Here is an 18078-nt window from a genome sequence, read left to right as displayed (position 1 = left end):
TTAAATTAAAATAAGCATGTAACGACCACAAACGGAGAAAAATAGCGGAGTAAAAGTACCGATACATCACTTAAAATGTACTCAAGTAAAAGTAAAAGTACACAATTTTTAAACTACTCAAAAAAGTACAATTACTGATAAAAACTACTTAATTACTGTAACGTGAGTATTTGTAATTCGTTACTTCACACCCCTGCTTGTAATTAACACATGTGATCCTAAGCACTGAGTTAAGGTTCTGAATTATTTAATTAATATAATTCTAATTATTTCAGTTTTTCATTTTAATAAATTTGCAAAGTTATGCTTCCTCCCCCCTTTGTTATTATTGTTAAATTGATGTAATAGTATAGTAATTTAAAGCGGTATTAAGTGTGCATATTAGAAGAGTATTGGCAATGAGCATGAACTGTAATCCGTAAGGTTCTTGGCCAAAATAAGCTTCAGTGTGGACCAGACTTTACTCCCAATAGTCAAAAGTTTGGCTATGTGAGACTGTTTCCTCCCCTGCTGTCTGTCTGTTTCTCTCTCTCATTCTCTTTCTGTTTTTTTCCTCCGTCAGGGGTCAGCTGCACCAGCAGTGCTGTGAGGAATGGACTTTGGTCAGCGAGGAGACTCAAGCCAAGATGGCCCGCATGGCAGCGGCTGCAGCATGGGGACTGGGTGAGGCGAGAAGGGGGGAAAAAAGCATTGTTTTTGATTATTCCAACATTAGGTTGAAGTTAAAGAATGTAGGAATTCTGTAACTTAAGTCTGTAAAGTTTACCTGGCGACTTCAATCTGCAATTTTCCTTAGTTTTGGCAAAACACTGCTAGCGATCACTGCTAATTTCCACTTAATACTAAAAAGACAAAACACTGTAATCACATCAACACAGTGATACATAATTATCATTCCTCTTCTATAGGACAGGGATGCAAACTGCTCACCTTTTGGGTGAAGTTCACTGTCATGGATTTTGAGCAAAAATGGATACTTGCATGAGCCATGCTGTTCCCAAGAGTTTTTGTTTGAGGCAGGATGGGGGTTTGTTGTGCAGACGCATAACACATTCTTGATGTCAGTCGGCAACCGCATCCAAGCACGTCTGATAAAAAATGTTGCAAGTTTTGATGGTTATAAATACGTAATACTGTATTCATAGCAACATTAAGCTAGTTGTTAACTATAGTTGGTTACATAAGGCAAAAAAACAAGGCAGCTTTCTAAAGTAAATGCTTTAAAGACCATTAAGATCAGAATGTTAATGTTATTATAAAAAATCATGTGATGTCCATGTTTCATATTTCATGTATACATGACATTATGTGATTTACTTAAATATACCCCATTAGAATTTTTTTTTACTTGTTTCATAATGGTAATTCATTAAATATTTAAATTCAAAATCGTACTGTAGGAGTCTCTGTCTCTCCTTAACCTGCTAAGAAAACCTGCTTAAGTCAGCCTGAGCTGAAAAGTGCCCAAAACTTCTCTAAAACCAGCCAACAGACCTGTAACAATAAAAGCATGCATTTCACAACCCGTATTTCAGGGAAGTGAATTCATACGAAATAGTTCGGGAAAAAAAGACATTTTGGCCCTGGTGATACAAAACTGACAGTATATTAATACCTAAGTCATGTATTTTCTACCATACATTTTAATGAGCAATAAGATTCTATTGTGACTTTTGACCTGAGACCAAATGATGAAGGGTTCAAATTCAGTCACTATTCATCAGTCAATAGTATCAGTTTTTATTACATTTACAGATATTCTATTTACAGACCATCAGATATTCCACGTTGCTGCAATTTTCTTTTGGGACACTTAATGTTGAATCTAAGTCTCAGATATTGCAAACAGATATTTGTTTAATTTATTATTTTGTTGAAAATATTACATTTGTATGTATAATATCATTTGCTTCTTTGTGCGTTTGTCAGGCCACTGGGACAGTATGGAAGAGTATACCTGCATGATCCCACGAGACACCCATGATGGAGCCTTTTACAGGGCAGTGCTTGCTCTACACCAGGATCTCTTCTCATTGGCTCAACAGGTACTACATAATAAACAACTTATGAGAGTTATTAAATCAACAGTATATAAACTGCCTCTCACCTCGTTTGTCATCCTCTAAAAATGTCTGACTCGTGTGGAAGAAACAACCAAGAGGGAGATGATTAAGGAAAAAATTGTTCAGTCAAAGATGATGAGTGCAGCAGTTGCCGTGGTGCATTGTCTCACAGGCGTTATGTAATATTGGTGAAAGGCTAGCCGCAATATGCACGTCAAATAACTTGGCTGACATACGGTCCCTGCGGTGATGCAGTGTTCCTTTTTCCTAAACAAGCGTGACTGTGTGTGTGTGTGCGTGTGTGTGTGTGTGTGTGAGAGAGAGAAAGAGAGAGAGAGTGAGATGAGCTCATACACATGGAGAACATCACAGACACACCCATGTACTCTGTGTTCACCATTATTATCCTGTCCATCCCGTTCCATTACAATAACTTGGCTGACATACGGTCCCTGCGGTGATGCAGTGTTCCTTTTTCCTAAACAAGCGTGACTGTGTGTGTGTGTGCGTGTGTGTGTGTGTGTGTGAGAGAGAGAAAGAGAGAGAGAGTGAGATGAGCTCATACACATGGAGAACATCACAGACACACCCATGTACTCTGTGTTCACCATTATTATCCTGTCCATCCCACCTGTTCCATTACTCGAGAGGACATTGTGGCTAAGGTTACTTCAATTAAACAGTCAAAGGGGTCAATAATTACTTTTTTATTTTATGTTTTCTGAGGTACACCTATAATGGTAGTATGATTTTTACTTAAACTGTCATAATTTACAAATAAAAGGCCATTATCTACCCAGATTTTAGACCTCTTACTTAAATTCTCAATTTAAAAGGGTTGTGTTTTAATTTTAAACGCCCACTGCTATGATTGAGCAACATCTTTACATATGAAATAAATATTACATGTGGAACTCTTTTGAAAACTTTTTTTTTTGTATTTACTGTAACAGCTGCTAGGATTAATTAATCAATTGTGAAAAGTGTTGATTCTAGCATTATAATCACAATTTAAATAATTTTCAATTTCAATTTTCAATGCTACTAAAAGGAACAGCATGACCATTTAGTCACTGGCCTGATTTACTGACACATAAACAGCAATAAACAATTAGTGACAGAACATCTAACTGTACATGAGTGCTTATATAGTCAAACCAAAATTTATTTAGACACCTTCAACATTTCACACATTATTACAGTTTATTTGCTATAGTTTAGAAAATGGTAATAAAATGTGACAAGAACTCAGAGTTAAATTGTGTCAGAACAAATTCATCTTGATAATGTCAGATAACACTTAAGCAAAACATGGTCAGGTCAAAGTGTCTGAATAATTTTTGGTCCCAAATTTCCCAAAGGGAGGGTTGATTTTACTTGCACCAAGTGCATGAGGTTGTCAAGGCAACCAGATACATTGCATGCAATATACTTGTAAGGGCTACACTTATCAATAAACACTTCGAAAATAATGTGCAAAAATGATGTCAAAGTATGCTTTTACTTAGCAAATCAAGCAGTGAATTAGTCACCCTTTGCTTTAAAATGGGCATTTTGTTTAGGTATGATTCAAGTAAACAGACAATGGCATGCACACAAACACTTTATATTTAGTTAATCTTGCTGAAAATAGATGTTTATGGTTAGGTTTGGTTCTGTGTAAATTGCGTGTGTATGTAAATGGTCCTCATCCTTTCATAAATGCAGAAAACTGAGTTGCTACAATGGGTGCATCCTGCACATCACCTACGGAGTCATCAAGCATGGTATAGGTCCAGATTTCTGTGCAGTTGGTCGGCGTTGTAAAAAAGTTGAATATACATTTATGCTACACAACAGGCAAGCAGTGTACTGTAGGCTATTATCCACCAAACTGCAGATCCTCATCAAACAACTGTTGACAAAAATGTGATTGGGGGAGGCATTAGTATTTTGATAACAATCTATGTAATCCATGCACTGCAATGCTGACAACAGTTTTCTGTGCATGTGTAAGTCTCTGGGTCAAGTGCGTCAAGTTATATTAATTATATAGAGCTTTGTTCTATACAGATCGTGTCAAAGCAGCTTTAAAGTAATAAACTGAAAAAAACAGCAATTTCAACCGACTGCCCAAGGCCAGCATGAAAGACGCTCAGGACAGTTGACGGGTCACTGCTGCGCGTCATCATGAAAGCTTATCATTTGCATGTTTTTAAGCCTTGCCAATTTGAACATTCAAGAGATTAAAGCATTCTAGCACAAGAAGATGCGAAAGAACTCAACTGAGTACTCACTGAACTAAGTTCTCTTTCATGTCTTTGTAGCGAATCAGCTCATTGGGAAATATGAATAATTAATCATAACTAGTTATAATTAATTATAAATATTTAGATCCGCTGTAAGTATTTACTTGACCTCTCAGGGTCAACTGTCTGTCAATTCTAAGAATGTTAATTTCCTGGTTAAGGGAAATAACTTTCTTACTGTACAACTCTACACAGAGCCTGTAGCATAAATCTGCATGATTAGGGACTCCAGCTATGAGCAAACAATGAACAACGTCAACTGTGATACAAGTAAGACTTTATTAACTACATAAACACTTAAACTAGTCTAACATACTACATAAACAATTAAACTGGTCTAACATACACATAAACACACACACACACATACAGTTGGTATAGGAAAGGGTTAAAGCTTAAGCAGTAAAGAGGAGAGAAATAAGGAATGAAGTTATGGAACCATTTGCATATTCAGCAGATCTACCGCCTGAAGGAAACATCAGATTCTTAGTTCAAACACACCTTTGTAAAAAGGTGCAAATGATACCTAATGTATCAATTAATAAGACTAAGTTTGAATACTTGCACGTCTCGTCTGTCTGAAAGAGAGGTTTGATGCAATCTGAAGGTTCAAGTTGAATATGGGCTTGTCCAATGAGAAAGGCCGGAATCCCAAGTGGGAGTTTGGAAATACTGGGGAGTTTTATGACCCTTTGTGTGATAGCATGGTAATTTGCATATGGAACTTGAATCTAAATTACTAAAGATTCTCAGGACACTAATATATTGCCTATGTACCAACATATAATATACACGCTCGTTTAGATCATCAGAAGGCGAATTCATAGATACTAAACATGGTAGGATTACATATAGGTAAGATGACAGGAACGAGTGGTTCCATCATAAGCCTGCATAAAACAGTATAAAATATCAAAGACAACATACACAATGACCTGAAGGATATGTGTGTTCATTCAAAGAAAGGTTTTCCTATGGATTAATTAGAGAAAAGTCCATTTCTACTGTGCATTGTGTCTCTTCCTATGGAAAAGGTAGTGATTTTCTCTACTCACATTCCTTTGGGCCATAAAACCAGTGATATCAGCATTGGTTGCCATGGGGACCAGGGGGGGCCTGGTGTCGTTCGCAGACATCCTGGCACCCAGTTTATTGGGTGAGGGGTCTGTGACGATTTGTTAATCTAATGAATAACTAATTTGTTAAATCAAATGCAAAATTGTATGTTTGATTGGTCCAGACGCTACATCTTCTTGCACTTGAATGAACAAATACACCTCACCAATTTAAACATTCAAGCAAAAACGACGTGAAAGAGCTTAATTCAACACCCGTGCGCTGTGTTCTGTGCGCACAGCGTGCACACAGAGAGCTGCATCTCACAGCCCATGAACACCGAATTGTGTTTTGCGTCTTCTTACACTTGAATGGACAAATACATACAAAATTATGTTGAAATACCCGTCTTGACGAGCATCCTCGAAAAACTGTTGGTTATGTCTTAAGTGAACATAAACATCTGAGAAAGAAATTGGGTGTGTAATTTATACCTAATTTACTAGCTGCTGTCGCTGTTCTAATGTTAATCCAAGAAAAAATAGAGAAAGTCACTCACTGCTGTTGACTGAATTACTTTTGTAGTTTTAACAAGAATTAATCTGTATTTAATTTATTAAGCGAAGACTGTGCAATGCTATTTTACATTTGATTATTTGGTTTCAGTAAAAAAAAAAAAAACAACTTAAATCATTGTTTAATTTGTGTATTTGTTATCTTTATTTATTTGTGCTATTTACATGATTTCAAACAGGGCCCACGGTCTTGAATCTCCAATTATACTATAAGTTAGGGTTTGATGAAACGGCATAGAATGCATGATAGTTTAAAAAAGAGACAGTTGACTTTTGATGGGCTGATGGTGGTCATTTTTTGTTTAGTGACATTTAAAGAACATGTTAGCATGTGTACCAAAGATAATGTTCTCCTCCAAAGTTCTTCTTTAGCTTGGTAAGAACACAGTTAGGAACACATTGTGACTGATAATTCCAAGTTACCGCACAAGTTAATGTTTTTGTACATTTATGGTATAATTCAATTCAATTCAATTCAAGTTTATTTGTACAGCGCTTTTCACGATACAAATCATTGCAAAGCAACTTTACAGCAAATTAAGTTTCTACAATATTTAGTGGTAGCTTATCAGTGGTGACTGTCAGTTAATGTACATATGGCAGAAATGTACTGAAAAATCAATTAAAGCCGGACTCCATTCCCCAAACCCCATACACCTGTTCACTCATTACACTAATTCCCCAAACTCCATACACCTGTTCAGTCATTCACTCATTACACTCACCCTCAGCTGTTCCCCATTGTCACAGACTATATCTTCTCCTCTCACTCACCACTCTGCCTGGCTGTATTGTAAATGTATTCGTATCTGTCGTTCCTAGATCTGTTTTGTTTTGCCTTGTTGGCCTTTCTGTTCATTAAAGAGAAGTTTTCACCTGCATGTGGACCCAGACCCTGTTTCTCCTCGGTGTTTCGTACCGGGCCGTGACATTGTTTGAATGCTTGGCCAAAGAGATGTGTCTTTAATTTAGATTTAAACAGAGAGAGTGTGTCTGAACCCTGAACATTATCAGGAAGGCTATTCCAAAGTTTGGGAGCCAAATGCGTAAAAGCTCTACCTCCTTTAGTGTGCTTTGCAATCCTTGGTACTACCAAAAGTCCAGAGTTTTGTGACCTTAGGGAGCGTGATGGATTGTAGCGTGGTAGAAGACTAGTTAGGTACGCAGGAGCTAACCCATTAAGGGCCTTATAGGCAAGTAATAATATTTTGTAACTGATATGGAACTTAATAGGTAGCCAGTGCAGAGACTGTAAAATTGGGGTAATATGATCATATTTTCTTGACCTGGTAAGGACTCTAGCTGCTGCATTTTGGACTGCCTGTAGCTTGTTTACAAGTAATATTTAATACAATTTATATATTATAGTGAATACACTGGCTGAAATAATTGGGATAGGGGTTGAAAGTCTGAAGGGCAGGCTGAAATCATGGTGGTAGAGTTTGCTGTAGAAGTCTAGAATATTGATGGGTGTCTGTGGTCTTTGCTAGTTGTTTAGGTCTGCGTTGCAGTCTTGGCTTCGCTTAAAGAGATCTGTATGCGTGTGTCTACATGTCTATGTGAGAGAGAAAGCAGGAGAATGAAAGCATGCTTTCCATATAAGGTAATTTAGTGGTAAAAACATGGAAATTATCTTTTTTATTTTTGTTTGTCATACTTGTTTTCTTGGTCAGTGTATTTCTGGTTTTGGGATTTTTTTTGCTGTTGTTTGCTATAAGGTCCTTTTGAATTAACTGAAATAATTTGAAATGACTGTAATGCGGTCAACGGACCTGGAACATTTTATAGATGTGTGTTTATTGAAAAATAGTTGCAACCAGAGTCAAGCATTCAGCAACACTATGGTATAATGTGTGTTCATGTGATTTCAGTGCATTGACAAAGCCAGAGACCTACTGGATGCTGAGCTCACCGCCATGGCTGGAGAGAGTTACAGTAGAGCATATGGGGTAAGAGAATATACCTCAGTCTCAATATAGAAGATTGTCCCAAGTCAAATAATCATTTGATACAAGTAATGTATAGCTTTTCTTTTTATTGTTCATTGAGTAATTGCTGTTCAGCATGTGAGCTAAAGAGAAGACCATTTCAGGAGAGACTATTACATAATAAGGCCAAACAATAATGTGTTACATTATTCCAGCCTGAATAAGGTGCTAATAAACGCGTGCACACACACACGTACTCTCACATTGGGTGAGAAAATGACACTTTATGGATCTAATCTTTGTTTTTTTTTTCTTTCCTCAGTTTTAATTTAACATGATTTAAATGTTTAAAGAGTGCATACAAAAGAAGTCTTGGCTTTTTTTAATATAGTCAAGACACTTATCTTTTCACACACACTCACACTCTCTCTCTCTCTCTCTCTCTCTCACATACACTCATACACACTCTCTAACACTCACACACTCTCTCTCTCTCTCTCTCTCTCTCTCACAGGCCATGGTGTCTTGTCAGATGCTGTCTGAGTTAGAGGAGGTGATCCAGTATAAACTGGTTCCTGAGAGGAGGGACATTATACGGGAAACGTGGTGGGAGAGGCTGCAGGTAACAGCAATGTTTTTCACTCCACACTTACCGAGTTAAATGGAGTATTCAGGGTTCTATATGTATGTCTATAAAATCAAAGTTAAATTAATTACAAAATAATTTTTGCACATGTATATTTTTAACTGTGTCACTACATATGAACAGTAAGTCAGTAGCGATACATTAATTTTAAGTTTCACAAAGAAAGGATTCATCAGACTGATCCAAACCAATAACTTCCATCTGTTGCTGTTGTGTTCCTTCATCAGTAATCCTGTCCTGACCTGGTTGACGTTACGTGTGAAAACACTTTGTGGTTGGCTTGACATCAGCTCAGCAGGGTGTCTTGACGTAGTGTGTCAGCTTGCATTTCTTTTATATGCTCAGCTAGTGCCACTGGGGGAAAACAAGCATTTAACAGTGAGAACTAATGCTGCCAACCTGCAGACTTTTCCATTCAGGAAGGTGTGAGAGTGCAGAACTGATATATTGTTGACAAGGAAATGTTAGTCAGCAGTTAATTGGTCAGCTTCAGTCCAGGAGAATTACAGACTCAGAATAGTGTGATTTGTTGTATTAGAGGGGGTTTATGTACAGGCAGTTTTTCATCCATATCCACTTTCAGGTTTATTCAGCCCTGTTATGTGTAGAAGTAGCTTATTCTGGCTAAGGACTGCCCACTTTATAACCTTAACACTAACTCATACTTTTGCCAAAAGTCAGTAGACTGGCTATGCAATGGTAAAAACTAAGTAAGTCTTCATCTTTTTGTCAACACATTTTCTCAAATTAATGAGTAACACACCATTGTTTATAGCTGTCAGCTGCTCAGTTTCTTGTCATTTGTGTCAAAAAAAACTTCATAGAGTCTAATGTTACCAACCATGATTCATAATAGTCAGTGCTGGGAAGATTATTTGCAAATTGTAGTCTGTTATTGATTACAAATTACACAACAAAAATTGTAGTTTGGGACATAATTTATAGATTACTCATTTTAGGTAATGTATTATACTTTTTAATTACTTCTAGATTACTTTTTACCTAACTCATTTGTCACATATATAGTGTACCATATTGAGATAAAATAAAATAATAATAAAATAACAGAGAAAGAAAATATATTCCATTCTTGAAAATGCATTAAACAATACTTTACGCCAGGATTTCCCAAACTGGATTTCATGAAAGAACTGCAGGGGGTTCGTGTGTTTATGAAAAGCCAATAATTAATTAAATCATAAAAATGTAAAATTAAAGCTAATATATTACTTGGAAATAAAAACAAATCCAAATAAGATGATTGAACATTAAAAATAGCAATGACATTACACATCTTCAGGTTTGAAGTACTTTTAGACCAGACTTTCGTCCAGATCAATAATTAGTGATGTTCAGCAGATTTCATAGTGTTTCACAGCTGTTTATCTGCAGTGTTTACTAACTTGTATAATTATTTGTTTCATACATGGTCTAATTGACTGAGAGGTGCTTTGTCCCCAAATTTAGAAACATGGATCACAAATGTATTTACATAAAATTTACATGGCCATGTTGTGAATATAGTCAAAGCTACACAGTGTGACGCACGGTAGAATTATTTAGAAAAGAAAATTCAAAGGAGAAAAAGAAGAATTGAAGCCACTGTGTGAATTATGAGCATAATATAATGTAATTACAAGTATTAAATTTTTTGGAATCTGATTACATAACATCTGGATTATATGTAATAAGTTACTACCCAGAACTGAGCATAGTTTACAAAAGTAAATGCTAAAAATGTGACTTTCTTTTCTTCAGGGTTGCCAGCGTATTGTGGAGGACTGGCAGAGGATCTTGATGGTGCGCTCCCTGGTCATTAGTCCACATGAGGACATGAGGACATGGTTGAAGTACGCTAGCCTCTGTGGAAAAAGTGGAAGACTAGTAAGAACATCACGGTTACCTTCAATTGCAAGCTTAACACTGAACTTTTTATGTAACACATTGAATATCATTGACTGACACCGCATCATTTCACAGAAGGAAAAACTCTTGTGGAAGTTTTAAATATCTTCCAGAATGTGGCAGAATGTTTCTAAACAGAGAAACATCCATAAACAATGAAAAATTTAAGCAATAAGCCTCAAGAAGCCATGGTTTACAGTGATTTAGAACTGCTAAGTGGTGTTGAAATGCACAGTGTGGAGCTACAGTATATAGACCAGGCAAGGTTTTATAAAATAAACACAATTCAAAGGGGGCATAAACTGAGAAATCAAAATTCCCCTGCTCGTTTGACATATAAGAGGTCATTGCACTATAAAAGCAGTGTAAGTTTGATTCAAAAATCAAAAAGTTGCTTTTATTGAAACCAAGCTACCAAAACAACTCTTTTTTTTTTTTTTTTAATTCCTCCTCTTTATTATTTAATAGAAATTAATGCATTAGTGTAAAACTGCCTATCAGCGCCTGTTTCTTCATCATCACCTCTTCGACCCCAAGCACTGCTGTGTTATGGATAGACTAGGATCATATGACTAAAAATAGGAATGTTAGGAATTGGCTGTTTATTTTCAGCCATGTAAATGCTCAGTCAGACATTCTTTGTCGCCGGTTTGTTTGTTGCTGTTTATGTGTCGGTAAATCAAGCCAGTTACTAAACAATGAACTTCACATTGTTCCTCTTAGGGACGTAGCATTAAAATCATCTGATTGTGTTGTTTAAATCCTGATAACATATTATATTATTATAACATTTATAGTACCATATGTTGATAACAAATAATTATTTCACCAAACAATATAGTTCTTTGGCAATTTTTAGCAGAATGGTACATAGGCACAGCAATACCAATGTGATGAGATCACATTAATGAGGTTTATAGAGTATTTTACAACATGACTCAGTCAGTTTTGCACTTTTACCAAAACTGGTCACTGCAAATCATCTACTATAAAATAATGAAATATTTGAAATTATATTTTGCTTAAAAAAAAAAAAGTTGTTTAATGGCGTCTGAATTTTGTCTGAATAATGGTGTAGTTATTACATCTACCAGCAGGGGATAACCTTGTCACGTTAAACCACTAAACCCTGACCTCTTGCCTCACATACATGACTTGACTTAATGCCCTTTTTTTTTACTGGTCCTGTTATTGAAGTCTTAATTATTTATGAATATGTAGTAAATCTCCTACTGTAATTCTGTCGAAAATGTTTGCAATCTTTGGAGGCCATTTTATGTTTAAGTTTTTATGACAGCTGCCATTTCATGTCACTGAATTACATTTGGTTTACAGATGTTTGCCATTTTATTTACATTGTGACGACAATTTGGAGACATAATCATTTGAAGCAATAATTATAACTGATATTCTTTGTGTATTCCTCAGGCACTAGCCCATAAAACCCTCATTCTCCTGCTGGGTGTGGATCCCTCCAAACAGCTCGACCATCCCCTGCCCACCGCCCACCCTCATGTCACCTACGCTTATATGAAGTACATGTGGAAGAGCACTCGCAAGGTAAACACTCACTTCAGGTGCTCTTGAAAACAAGTGATTCCCTTCGCAATGCCCCTGGGAAGTATTTTCATTAATGTACAGTCAAGTACAGATTCTTGCTGCTTGTATGTGCAAAAAAGAAAGTGGTCTGCAATATCTGCAAGCCATCCATTAGCATTCCCATTCATCTTAAAAGCAGTTGCTTATCTGACACATACAGTCCTGGAAATATATGACTTGCATGCTCCAATCTTGGTTCTCACTGTTTTTTTTTTTTTTTTGGTTTTTCACTGGTGAAAAATATACCCATTAGCATTCCCATTCATCTTAAAAGCAGTTGCTTATCTGACACATACAGTCCTGGAAATATATGACTTGCATGCTCCAATCTTGGGTTTTCGCTGTTTTTTTTTTTTTTTGGTTTTTCACTGGTGAAAAATATACTGTAATATAAATATTTAGAGTTTACTTTTGCTTGCAAAGAATTTTAATTAGTCAGAATTAGGCCCGCAGGCCCCTCATTGCATAGTGTGTACTGACCACCAGAGCCCCTGGGCCCCTTGGCGCATTCAACACAGGAAGACCCGTAAAGCATGTACTGACCCCTAGGGCCCCAGGGCCTTTTATTGTAAAGACTAGGGAATCATAAGAACAAACACTTATACAATGCCCATCAGATGAGATGAAGCAGCTCAGTTTAGCTCTTTTTGGAATGCTGTGATTGTTAATATTTTTCATATTATGCAAGATGTCAGTTACTAGGGGTTAAGGGTAAATCAAGTATGGCTTCTATTTAGTTTGTCAAACAGATTAATTTAACATGACTGTAATAGGTTTTGGGAAATTCCTGTCCTGCCTGTCACATAAGAGCAATGAAAGCACTCCTTCATGAGATGACTCCTTCAAAAAATTCCCTTGATTAGTTTCTCCTTGCTTAAAAACATCCTTGTTTTTTAAACAGAAAAAATCTTCTGTCTGTGTCTGTGATGATGTAACAAGATGAGTGGAAAGGTCGCTTGGCTTTACCTGCAGCTTTCCAGCTTCCCAGTCTTACCTCTTTATTACTCTATTACTCTAGTATTTGACAAATGGACATGGTACACTATTACATGTTACACTATATTATGTCCAACTCCCATATACATTTATCTGAACTTAAATAGCTCCACATAAACATTACAAATGTAAGTAATAGCAGGAGGTCAGTCTCTCCCTCTTGTTAACTTGAAATTGCATTATTTACTTGTTTGGGGTCCTGATTAGCAAGATTTTCAAGAATTTTTTTTAACATTTAATGTGTAGATTCATGTATCTGCATGGCTATATTGACTATATTCTTGCAATAAATATTTATTTTAAGTAGATTTGTAAATTGTACAGTCCATGGTAAGGCCTGTCACAATGCAGGAAATGTTTAAAGAACTAAAACACAATTTGAGTAGGCAAGTGTGTGTTCTGGAGGGAAAAAAAGGTGTGTTTTGCTGTTTAGCCAAATGATGAAATTTTAAGAAAAAAATATTAGACTTTAAAGGGGTACTTCACAAAAAAAAAATGCTGTCATTTATTTACCCTCAAGTTGTATGAGTTTCTTTCTTCTGTTGAACATAAAAGAAAGTATTTTGAAGAATGTGGGTAACCAAACAGTTTTTGGTCCACATTGACTTCCATAGTATGAAAAAAAATAATAGTATAAAAAGTTATAACCAGAAGCTTTATAGTTTATGCGCATGTTTTCTTATTGGATAAAAAATGTGTCCAACTCGGTTACACTCGGGTCAGTTTTTATGCACATTTTTAGAATTAAGGCATGTCTTGGCATTTCCATTCAGTGTTTTTTTTTATGCAATATCCCAAAATGTGCATTAAAATAGGTGGATGGAAACATAGCTAATTATGACAGACTTTTCATTTTTGGGTGAACTATCCCTTTAAGGACAGTATAATTATGTCACGTCAGCGTCCTATAGTAGAGCTTGTTACTGGAGTGTTATGTCTGTGAGAGATTACATAAGTACTGGCTAAGTACCAGGCACTGAAAATCATAGACCAATCCGCAGCACAGCGTTGCGTTAAAATTACTGGCATACACACATAGAGCCATCAGCCTCACTCAAATACTCCTGTGAAGAGATGAAAAAACAATGCATAAAATTACTAAAACATATTGAATTGTGAATTGCAAATTGCCACATTAATAGAAATTACAAAACACAATCAGTTGTCTGTTGGATGACCTGCTGTAAATTTTGGTACTGAATTGATATTACTGAAGGAAAAGATCTGCATTATGCTATGATCAGTTTAATGAAGTCTCTAAAAAATTGGGTGTTATGGAAATGCTCATGATTGGCAACTGGCAGGAGCCATAGCCATTGTTCCACGGAATTGGTCTGTATAAAAAGGATACTGACTTTAGAAATATCTTCTACTGGTAAGGATTGCATGATACTTAGGCATTTGTTCTATCTGCATCTCTCTCAGATCGATGCATTCCAGCATATGCAGCACTTTGTGCAGGGGATGCAACAGCAAGCACAACACGCTATCGCAGCAGAAGACCAGCAGCACAAACTGGAGCTGCACAAACTGATGGCACGGTCAGTACGACTCGCAACCATATGCCCACACCCTTAGTTGACTACTTGAAAATTGCATGCACGCACACGCTAGCGTTATAAACTGTGCACCAACAGAAGCACCAATTTAAATGCTTATTCTGTGAATCATCAGAAAAAAAGCATGGTATTTTTCTCAAACCATTTAAGCACAAACCCAGTCTTTTGTGTACCCAGTCGTCCCTGAGAGATATCTACATTTTTACACACTAACCATTCCACTTTCAATCTACAGCTTTTGCGTACAGCAGCCAGGACAAACAAACTCTTCACATAGGACTCACTGCTAAGACATTAGTCAGACCTGTTAGGCCCCTCCTCTCCCTTACAGAAGTTATCTCTGCTTAACATGATCATTGTTCTGAATATTTGTACTGAATAGTGCAAAACAACTGATTTAGTAGTGACATTAAAAAAAAAAAAACATGAAAGAACAATGACTGACAAATTCGAATTGTGTGGCTCTTTTCTAAAACCTAGTGATCTGCTTTGATGTCTATGTCCTAACATGAATTGGAATCTCAAAAGTTATTTCAAACGCTCTACTCAAACAAAAATGGGCAAGTTTGATGTCAGAACCTAAGTTCCAATAAACAAAAAAAATTAGTTGCACTCTCAAATATTAGAAATTGTAAAAAAAATTTAATTTCATCAAACAGTTTTTTGCTATTTATTTTGCTATTTATTTATGTATTGAATGAAATTGATGTTTTTATAGTGTACAATTCTCTTGACTTTTTTCATAAGCATGTTTGCTAATCTAATGACACATTCCTCTAACAAACTCAAAATACATAGTTATTGTATTCAATAATATTTCAATTAGATTGAACTGCTTTTTTATTGATTCTTCTAACTACTGCGTGAAATAATCTCTCTCAGTCTACAGTTTTAGAATTTCTCCAAATTGAGGTATTAGCATAAGGCTGCTCTTTGACTTTTAAAACATCCTTATTGTCAAGAGCATGTTTTTGATTCCTGAAAAAATGGTGGTCAGCTCTCTAGGTTTTAGGAGAGAGCTTGTGTGGTTTGCTTAATGCTGAGATCAGTTTCTTCTTCCCTCCCAATGACTAGGGTTGGGTATCGTTTGGGTTTTTTTCGATACCGGTGCCAAGTTGATACTTTTAACACGGTTCCGGTGCCTAAACGGTGCCTGAACCGATACTTATTAAATAAATAAATAAATAAAAATTCCCCCAAAAAATTATGGATTGGCGGGGTTCGTGGGCGGGGTTTCACCTAACAGTATACGTAGCAAAGTTTTTGTTTGTTTGTTTGTTTGTTTGCTTTGTTTTTATAATAAATAAAAAGAAAACAAGTAGAAAGAATAGACACTTCTGATAACAAGGTAGCCTATTTTCCATTGACCGGTTAAGATTTACAACAAAAATTTGGTCAGATTTTCGCATTGGTCTGAACAAAAATATGGCAGACAGACTGAATGAATTGTAAATTCACAGCTTAACAGCAGGTGGCGCTTATGAACAGCAGAACAGAACTGTTTCCACAGTAACATCTGTAAACAAAGCTGCACTGCACTTCTAAACACTGCTTTATTATGCATTACACGGAGGGAAAATGGAAAGCAAATGCCATCAAAACTTTTCTGAAGACAGTTTCCTATTATACTTTCATACAAATAATTTAATCATACATTCTTTCATATACATATACATTCTTTCCCTCAGCAGTCTGCCTTCAGTCATGCTTTCACACAAAATGAAACTTCTCTGCATGTTGCGCCTGCGTGAGACTCTTAATAACTTAAATTAAGATTAAAGCTGAACAATATTTACTTGAGTTTTTCAAATCGCTATAATCAAATACGGGTTTAATGATAATTAAAATATGAAACGGTAATACTAACAGTCGAGAATTTTATCATGATTTTTGTTGGACAACAGGTTTAGAAATGTGAATACAAGGGAGGTTTAGCTTTAGGCATTTTAATTTAAGCATGTTTAGCATGTTTAGTTAACGGAAGGCTACCTGCTGCCATCACAGCAAGTGTAATTGCTGCATTCACACGCTCCTCGGATGCTCTCATTTCCCTAGTTGTGCTCTGTGAATGTAAAAACAACATGGACACTCTCGTTACTACAAAGATGTGTTGGATTTGTATTATTAGAGCTTTCCGACTTGAGTTCACGTGCATTTTCTCAGTCGGGAAATTATTATTTTTCACGTGCGGTGCCACATGATGCTTTTAACGTCTGTTTCGGAGAACCTGAGGACACATATTTCAATCGATCGCTCAGGCATGGCACCGAAATGAGGCACCGAAATCTGCGTTCGGATTCGGTTCTAGTACATACCGGTTACATAGGTACCGGTGCCATATTGGTACCGGGTTTCGGTACCCAACCCTACCAATGACTGCTCCTGCTGTCATTATGTACTTTAACAAACTCCTCCTAGAGATTTAATCAGATCAATACCATATTGGGTCAGTCAAATCTATAGGCCTTTGCGATGCTAAATTGCAAAGTGTCACGGCCAACTCATTTACAGCCATCACATAAAGAGATTCACGCACACAAACAAACTGTTTGAATGATATGATTATTGCTGTATGATGTTGCTGTACATTACACATCCAATACAAGGTCCAATTTGTCCCAGACTTCAAATGTTTGATAAAAGTCCTGACTTGAATGCATCTACATGACAGTAATAATTTAAAAGACATAGTGCCACCTACTGGAAGTTGTTGTAACTAAAAAATAGAATGTCACATGCTTGAAAGGAGTCCTGACCTGAAGACATCTACATTTACAACAATGGTTCTTAATCCTGGTCCTGGAGACCCACACTCTGCACATTTTGCATGTCTCCCTTGTTTAACACATCTGATTCAGATCATTAGCTTGTTCGGAGAGAGCTTAATGAACTGAACTGAGCATGTCAGATAAGGGAGATATACAAAATGTGCAGACCTGGTGGTCCCCAAGACCAGGATTAAGAACCACCACCTACTGGTGACATGTTTTACACATCAGTGCTGCTTGCAGCTCTAATTGTTATAATTCTTCTTAGTTGAAAATATGTTTGCTGGTCATTTTGTTTCATTTGTTGTGGAATGTTTTATTATTGTTACTGTGTTGCATATTAAAATTCTTTTTAGAATTCTACAACCAAGAAGTTTGTAAATATGATGTTCTATAGTATAGGGGGCATTTAGTTAAAGGGGTCATATGATGCGATTTCAATTTTTCCTTTCTCTTTGGAGTGTTACAAGCTCTTGGTGCATAAAGAAGATCTGTAAAGTTGCAAAGACTAAAGTCTCAAATCCAAAGAGATATTCTTCATAAAAGTTAAGAGGCAACCACGCCTACCTAAAACGGCTCATTCTAACACATGTAACATCTAACATGTCTACGATGTGAGAAGATTTGCATAACGCCGCCCACACGTTCACGCAAAGAAAGAAGGCGTAACTTATATTCTCGCTGTAGTATTGTTG

The 18078-nt window shown here is 36.4% G+C and overlaps 1 protein-coding gene across 1 annotated transcript in view; it reads left to right on the top strand.

Moving 5' to 3' along the window:
- LOC107738932 (serine/threonine-protein kinase mTOR-like) overlaps positions 1-18078 on the top strand; it is a 164073-nt gene that overhangs the window by 104491 nt on the left and 41504 nt on the right. Inside the window, exons 31-37 of the mRNA XM_016550858.1 lie at positions 563-663; positions 1930-2045; positions 7854-7931; positions 8425-8532; positions 10315-10440; positions 11890-12021; positions 14482-14597. Coding sequence (XP_016406344.1) covers positions 563-663; positions 1930-2045; positions 7854-7931; positions 8425-8532; positions 10315-10440; positions 11890-12021; positions 14482-14597 — 777 coding nt within the window. The remainder of the gene's footprint in view (positions 1-562; positions 664-1929; positions 2046-7853; positions 7932-8424; positions 8533-10314; positions 10441-11889; positions 12022-14481; positions 14598-18078) is intronic.

Source organism: Sinocyclocheilus rhinocerous, unplaced genomic scaffold (assembly GCF_001515625.1).
Source record: "Sinocyclocheilus rhinocerous isolate Xijiao unplaced genomic scaffold, SAMN03320098_v1.1 scaffold2570, whole genome shotgun sequence".
In the NCBI taxonomy this organism is placed as follows: Eukaryota; Metazoa; Chordata; class Actinopteri; order Cypriniformes; family Cyprinidae; genus Sinocyclocheilus; species Sinocyclocheilus rhinocerous.
The sequence above is the reverse complement of the archived record's forward strand: the minus strand, read 5'-3'. Positions and strand labels throughout refer to the sequence as shown.